This window comes from Macadamia integrifolia, chromosome 7 (assembly GCF_013358625.1).
Source record: "Macadamia integrifolia cultivar HAES 741 chromosome 7, SCU_Mint_v3, whole genome shotgun sequence".
NCBI lineage: Eukaryota > Viridiplantae > Streptophyta > Magnoliopsida > Proteales > Proteaceae > Macadamia > Macadamia integrifolia.
The window spans coordinates 33,376,544-33,384,567 of record NC_056563.1 but is presented as its reverse complement, the minus strand read 5'-3'; the positions used below and the strand labels follow the sequence as shown (position 1 = coordinate 33,384,567).

Below are 8,024 nucleotides of genomic sequence, written 5' to 3'. Positions count from 1 at the left end.
AAACCCGGATCTTGACCTAGCCCGACACAACACCAACCGAGATAGACTCATTTATTAAGAAGGTAGATCATGGTCTGAGGACATAGGCCCAACCAAGACCGACCTGGTCCGACCGATTGACGCCCCTACCTCTCCCTCTCAGATAAAATAAGCCACCAAACCTTCGAGACCAATTCATCAACTAGTAGCACATGCCATGATGAAATTTCCTACTTCAAATGGGAAAAATGGGCAAAATAAATAATAATAATGTACACGATGATCAATTATGAGTTCCTTCCTAAAGCGAGCTAACAGCTCCTGGGTTCCCATGTATCATACAGCATTAGGGTTCAATCAATCTGGAAATTTGTGTAGAAATGCAATAAAGAAATTGAATTGAACATCAATATCCAGGAGGGATGTGCACATACAGAACACTTATGTACATATTAGACTCGATGCCAGACCATTGATATTCTCCCTGGTTCTTCATTCACTTTCGTAATCCTCATCATCTCCGAAAGTAAAAACAGAAGCATCCGCAGAAATTGCTTTGAAGTCATTTGAGTCCATTTTAGGCACCTCGACACCTGACACACCAACACCACCACCATCAGTTTTCACTTCACTAGCAGATGGGATTTGGGTGGTTCCCTCACTTCTCAGTGAAACTTGTTCGGTCCCATGCGTCACAGCTGCAATCTGGTCTTGAGTAGTCCTAGTTTCAGGATGCCCACCACTGGTCGTAGCATGTCCTCCTACATGAGAAACTGATTGGTCTTGCCTGCCTTCTGAAGACCCGCTCTCGTCGGCCTCATTGTCTGAGAACACATCATCCTTAGCTTGGCCTCCAGAACCTTTTCTTGGGTCAGGAGTCACAGCACCACCATCTGCCGGGGTTGGAACAGTGCCTGCACTTCCATCGGATGGCTTATTGGCAGTTTCAGGGTTGGGCATTGTTGGGATAGTGCCATCATAGTCAATCATCACAACCTCAACCTGGAATCCTGGCGAAGGAAGTTTCCTCTGCACAGCACATCTCACATGCTTAGTAAGAAGACGCAAGCATCAACAACTGGAACACAGAAAAGGCACAAAATATTGGTAAAAGAAGCTATGCCCCAAAACAACAATTTTTCTTCTCAATTTCTACTCTGCTGTTCTACTGTAAATCTGCAGTCCTTCAAACTTGGTCCCTTTCACAAGTCAACTCATAAGAAAAGAATGGCATTTACCTTGTCAAACCCATCAAGATCTGCGGTGTTCAATATTTTTCTGTTTTCTGTCATTGTTGTATTCAACCAACTGAAAAGCAGGGAGGAAACAGGTATGCATGTTAGTTCCGATTCAGGAAAAGCAGACAAGATAATTGTAATTTGTAATACACGAACAGGAGACAAAAAGTGCCAGTAAGAGAAGTGCTGAAATTGGGTATCAAAATTTGTAATTCATTGAGAAACAACAGGGTTCTCTTTACTAGGAATTTATGAGCAGACCTCAACAGAGGTACATTGTACGATGTTCTGAAAAGCAAGTGATTTTTTTTTTAACAAGAATCATTTCCAAATTGAGAGAGAAAACTGTACTAATTTATAAGCAGCAGCTCATGTCGTTCGAATGCCCCTCAATAAGCCCTCATTACACTGATGGAGGAACATTTACTTAAAGGGTGATGTTAAGCCAATCCATTTTCTTCTTTGCCCTAGAGAACCAATTGATAAAGAGGTAAACTGCGATGCAGTGTTCCTCAGTTAAAACAACCAAAAGCCAGCAGTTGGACTTCATTAATAAGCCCAACCATTCCGAAAAAGACAAGCCTTTGACTATGACTTGTGTGGGACCACAGTATCTGAACTATACATATCTCTTTCAGCTAAATACATATCAAATCAGAAGCCAATCAGGAGTACAGAAAAGTTGGATGAAAACTAATAATCGCTGATGACTACAGTTTGAACAAAACCAATACAAAAATGGACAGTGTACAGACCAGTAGAAATCTCCTTGGCGGTCATGAAAATGGATTTTGAAGTCTCCGGTCACTTCAGTAAGACCAGGCTCCCCTGGCAAAGCAAAGACCATTATTCCTTTCTTCGGTGCAGTAAACCAGAAATCTTCTGGCTGCAAAAGAAAAACAGCAAAACCGAAGTGCAATGAATACATGCTGGGATAGTGGGATTTAAAATGAAGCTTACAAGGGGAGATATTCATCACCAAAATCAACTCAACTCAAACCTTATCCCAACAAAATTGGGGGGGGGGGGGTAAGGGGGAGAGAAAGAAGAAGATTAAGATGTCTTTTTTTCTGTAAAGATAAAAGATGTCAGAGCTTTACCATCAGATCCTTTGTTCTTGGATGCTTCTTCGTAGAGAAGAGAACTCCTGCACAACAAGATGAACATCACAGTTCATTGCCAAATTCATTTACACATTGCAATCTTATTATTGGATAATCACATCAAGTTAGCAGATAACCAAAGAAATATATTGAAAATCTTCCTCAACTTCTGCCAGGTTCAGTTAAGGGTTTGCCGATCCTAGTTTATCAAACAAAATGGTGGCGGGAAAGGGGAACAAAAAAAGGAAAAAAACAAAAACAAAAACAAAACCAAAACCAAATTGTCAATCATAGAGGTTCAACCCCAGCATTAGGCAAAAAAATTTGATAGGCAAGGAGGGAAATAGATAACAGCCACGAGACCTCCCGGTGAACATGGGCTTTTTGCATACCACAGCTCACCAACTGCGCTAGGCACTTCTTGTTATAGGCAAAAAATATTTAACATATTTTCCCATGGGGCAGGTAAGTAATAATAAATCCAGGCCGAGTTTGGTCTATGCAGGATTAGGATGGAGGAATTGGGCTTTAGCCCAGACAGGCCCGTCCCAAGCCCCAAGAATAATGGTAAGGTTTGTGCACTACCATCTCCAATGTCAGTATTCGAATACCGGCTTCATTCTCTCCATATACAAATTTGTTGCTCAAGTCTTTGGGTCAGGCTGGGGCCGGGTTGGGATTTTCCAGCCCAAGATCTGGCAGGGGCACAGGGCAGGGCTATGGTTGATTGAGTTGCACTCCTATCATTATTTTCTGCAGAGAACAGGGAATTATTGTCTGCACCCACTATAGAAACATGGAGGATCACAGCAAAAAACTCATGGCAATTAAAGTTGGATTCCTCATGAGAATGGATCTACCTTTTTAGGTAAACACGAAATGGATCTACCAGTACAAAAGAGAAGAAGACAGACTTCCATGATATTAGTTAAAAGCATCAAGTCCTAGAGAGAGGAAAACAAGGCCAGGCAGCAAGTCAAAGCATACCATTATGATCAGAGACGGTTATTGAAGGCCTAATCCAGTAAGGACACCGATGAAGTCGAAATCCCCTGAGCATGCACCTGCAACAACATGTGATGGCAGTAATCATGTAAAAGAACAAAAGAACAAAAAGTTATTGAAGTTTGAGAGATAATGTACATCTTTCATACCTACGTCCAAGTTGATTTTCTCCATTGAAGTACGTTAAAATGCGCTCAAAGTATTTGACATACCTCTACGAAAAACAGAAAATTAAAATATTTATTATATAGGCAAAAAGGATATACATCCATTAAAGAGATCATTTCTGAATAGCACCGAAAAAACAAAAAAAAAAAGGACTGACAATCTGACTTGGAAGAACTAGCCCCTTCCCATCCAAACACCTTTTCTGATTGTAGTAGTCAATCGACTCCTCAGCTGTGGGAAAGAACTACATGGAGATGCACATAATATAAAATTAGGGTCATGAAAACAACGAAGAGCACAAACTTAAGAAATAAAATTCTCCTGAATCCATTAAGACCCACATCTTAAAGGAGCAACCAGTCATAGACTCATAGCTCACCTTCAGGTATAGAAGAAGGCTAGAAATCATTAATCCAGTTCTTGCCATACCAGCCTTGCAGTGCACGACAACCACATTTTCAATGTCTTCTTTCAACCATGAGTACGCACTTTGACAAAATAATAATATGAGCTGAAGTGGTGGGCAGTTGTGATCATCAAATGGAAAACATGCAACCTGGAAATGTGTAAAACATATAAAATACAGGAAAAATCTTAAAAGCAGCATTTTGATTGTAATTGATCAACCAAAAGAGCACCTCCCTGAAAATCCTATATGTCAAACTTCTCTCAGATGTGAACGGAAATACAAGATGTTATTTGCCATATTTGGGATCCAATAAGAAAACAAATCTGTAGCTCTCGATCAAATGTCAAGGTATAAAAGCAGTAGCTGTATTGCAGTTCTGAGAAAACCATATTTCGTGAAGAGCATGTTCATTACACTCTTCTATTAGGATCTGAATTAGGATTGCATCTAATGGAGTTTATACCAGTTTCTCAATTTAAGAGAGAGAGAGAGAGAGAGAGAGAGATAAGGTTTTACCGTTACATATGGTAAGAAACTACAGCTAAAGGATCTCCAATAAAAATGACAAAAAGAAATGTGTAGTTACACCAGTTACAGGAGACCTGGCTCAAGAAGAAGAATAAAACCTCAGAATCCACCTTCATGCTATGAATCCATACCAAGTGTGATGTAAGATCAAATCACAAGTGATCCAATCCTAGGTAGAATCTTTAATACATTCAATACAAATCAGATTCAGGGACAAATAAGATGAATAAAACAGAAAATGGAGAAGAAGGGGAATGGGGTAGGGGAATGGTTATCTCAGCCTAGGTCTCTCACCCTCAGTTATCTCAGCTGATGATCATCCTTTCTCAGGGAATAATTTGCAGACAACAAAAAATATACTTTCATTCAATTAAATTCGTGTACAATGTTGTAGCCCCTCACAAACTTATATAGAATAATCAAAACAAACCCAAACATTAAAAAAGAAAGGCCTAACCCAATCCTTAACTAATTCGGAAACCTAAACTGACTAGAAAACTGAAATAACAAAGAAAATATACTCAAAACAGACTCTAACTAAACTAATGAATTAAATGTCGCTTTCCTACTTTCTACCCATATTCTAGGCCCATTAAAGTGGCATATTACAAAGAAAACCCATGGGATCAAAGGCCCAACACCTACATAACTCAACCTAAAACTTATTTCCAATAAAATAAACCCTTTAAGTGACTTATCTACATCAAAGTGTACAACCTTTTGTGATCATTCTCAGTTAACTTGCTCAGTTTGTTTCTCTTTTCCATCTTATTTTTTTCCCTCCACACCTTTGCCTTGCCTTTATCTACGTACTCTATTCATCAAACTTGCCAAGAGGCATTGACTCAACCCGAGTGGAAAAACAGTGACTGATGTGGAAATGGATGCATAGACTTTGATTGATTTTTCCTCTAGGTAAGGAGCTAGTGAGGTGTTGGTGGGTGTATACCACCAAGTATAACCTTGATGGCTCTATTGAGCAGCATAAAACTCGCTTGGTCGATAAGAGCTACACTCAAACATATGGGGTTAATTACTTTGTGACATTTTCTCTGTGGCCCATCTGAACTATGTTCACACTATTAATTCTCTAGTTGTTAATCTTGATTGACCCTTATTTCAGCTTGATATCAAGAATGTTTTTTTGTATGGTAATTCACTTGAAGAGGCCTATATGGAACAACACCCTGGGTATGTTGCTCAAGGGAGAACACACAGAAAGTATGTAAACTCAGAAAAGCAATTTATGGTTTGAAGCAATCACCAAGAGCTTGGTTTGATAAACTTAGCAAAATTGTTATGAGTTGTGGGTTCACACAATGGTCTCTAATCACTTTGTGTTTGTTCAACATCAGGGTTCCAAGGTAATAGTCTTGGTTGTTCACATTGATGATATTATCCTCTTTGGCAATAAATGTTAAGGCCTACTTACAACACTTTCAGATGAAAAGACTTAGGTCTCTCAGCTATTTTTGGACATTGAGGTTGTTCATAGCAAGAAGGGTATTAGTCCGTCTGAGACAAATATGTGTTTGATCTTCTATCTGAAATTAGGATTTTAGGTTCTAAGCTTGTAGATACCCCTATGGGTCTACATCAAAAACTTGTGGTTTGTGATGTTAAGGAGTTTGTAAACAAGCATTAATATAAAAGATCTATTTGTAAATTCATCTACCATGTGAATAGGTTTGACATATCATTTGCAGTTAGTGATATAACTTAGTTCATAGAGACACCCAACCAGGCTATCTAGGAAGCATTGTGTCGTATTTTGAAATATCTCAAGGGTGCTTCGGGAAAGGGCCTCATTAACTTCATTACTATATTGATCTCGTTGGTTATTTTAACGCTGATTAAGGTGATGAAGCCATGAAGGTGATAGGAGGTCGACTATTGGCTATGTAAGTTTGTTGGTGGTGATCTTTGTTACTTGGATAAGTAAGAAGCAAACTACAATGGCTAGGTCAAGTGTTGAAGCTGAGTATAGAACCATCGTTCATACTCAGCTGATTTAATATGGCTAAAGTCACTTCTTCAGCAGCTCGGTTTTCTAGTTAGCGAGCCTATTGAAATTTATGGCGATACTCAAGCAATTATCTGCATTTCTAATAGTCATGTATTTCGTGAACGGCCCAAGCATATTGAAGTTGAATGTCATTTTGTGAGAAATGTTGTGATGCAGAAGTTGATCTCCACTCTGTTTGTCATCTCTGCTAATCAATTTGCTGACTTGTTTGCAAAAGCCTTGTTTCGAAATGTGTTTCTTCAAGATTGTTCCAAGCTAAGATATTTATGCTCCAGCTTGAGGGGGAGTGCTAAAATTATAGCTAACATAGAGGGAATTTTAGTTGTTTTAAGGCTATACGAATAATTACTCATATACCGAGGGCTTTATTGTAATTAAGTATCTTATTCATAATATACATATATTTATTGTTATCGATTAGGGATCTGAACATACCCTAATCGATCAGCTCATCTTCCTTCTTTTCTTCTTCTCTGTGCAAGGACTGGCTTTTCTGAACTTGTCACAGCCCCCATGAGCAAAAGGCTTCGAATATACCTGAAGAATTCACTTTTTCCTTAGCTTTTCTACCTTCTTTGCCACTTAATTCCCCATTGTTTCTCCCTGGATTGAAAATTTTGTCACTGTGTAATGTGAGAAGATCTGAGTTGAGTGTCTAACAACCGTTTGCAGTGATAAATATACTCTCTTAAGTCCCTGACTGATCAAACTGGCAGATACTTCTTCAACACAAACAGTTGTACAAACATATCAAACGCCATGAAACCCCCTACCTCATCACAGGCTTCAGTACAAAGCAAAGTCGAATAGAACACTCAACATCACCTCATCAGTGTGGCAACCGTGATGGGTCAAATCTTCAACGTCGAACAAGCTATTGAAGTCCACATCCTACAATAACTCCATAAGCTGAACACTGCATTTGAGGATTTTGCAGGCTTTAAACTCCTCAAGCATACAGTTCTTCACCCAAAGTGACTACTCGCCCTTGATAAGTAATGTTTCATCTCAATTACATATCATTTAGTAACCTATTTCAATCACCTATAATAAAAGAAAAATTCGCTAGATAGTTGAAAGCAGGATTCCTCGGATTCTGAAATTTGAAATATATCCCAATATGATTGGAAGGAAAACTTTATTGGTTCAAAAAATATGCTTCTAATGTACAATATAATCGATGAGAACAACTGAAAATGGGCTGAGACTGTGACAGAGGCACTTTTTCAGTGCCTTTGAACTAATATTCTAACCAGAACAGACAAAATAGAGATCACAGGAACCATCGGGTGTTTAAGCTTAAATAACCCCCCAGCCCCGCCGGAAAACAAGCAAATAAAATAAATTATTTATTAGAGAAAGGGGAAGATGACCAAGAGGTTATAAAGTGCAAAGAGTCAATGACAATCTAAAAGTATAAAGCATAAACAAAAAAACAAAAAACACTTAACACCTTTGCTGATGCCTGTTGGTCTTATAATCCGTAAAAACATTTTATCCTCCCTTTTTTTTTCTTTTTCTTTTTGTTTTTTTTCTTTTTTTGGGGGGTGGGGGTGTGCAGGGATGGG

General features: G+C 38.7%; 1 protein-coding gene across 1 annotated transcript in view; it reads right to left on the bottom strand.

Moving 5' to 3' along the window:
* Positions 1 to 239: 239 nt before the first annotated feature.
* The window catches only part of LOC122084394 (phosphatidylinositol 3,4,5-trisphosphate 3-phosphatase and protein-tyrosine-phosphatase PTEN2A-like), a 15,124-nt gene continuing 7,339 nt past the window's right edge, over positions 240 to 8,024 (bottom strand). Inside the window, exons 6-13 of the mRNA XM_042652613.1 lie at positions 3,873 to 4,049; positions 3,651 to 3,737; positions 3,475 to 3,539; positions 3,308 to 3,384; positions 2,318 to 2,364; positions 1,973 to 2,103; positions 1,218 to 1,287; positions 240 to 1,008 (exon numbers count right to left, since the gene is read on the bottom strand). Of these exons, the coding sequence (XP_042508547.1) occupies positions 472 to 1,008; positions 1,218 to 1,287; positions 1,973 to 2,103; positions 2,318 to 2,364; positions 3,308 to 3,384; positions 3,475 to 3,539; positions 3,651 to 3,737; positions 3,873 to 4,049 (1,191 nt within the window). The 3' untranslated portion in view covers positions 240 to 471. The remainder of the gene's footprint in view (positions 1,009 to 1,217; positions 1,288 to 1,972; positions 2,104 to 2,317; positions 2,365 to 3,307; positions 3,385 to 3,474; positions 3,540 to 3,650; positions 3,738 to 3,872; positions 4,050 to 8,024) is intronic.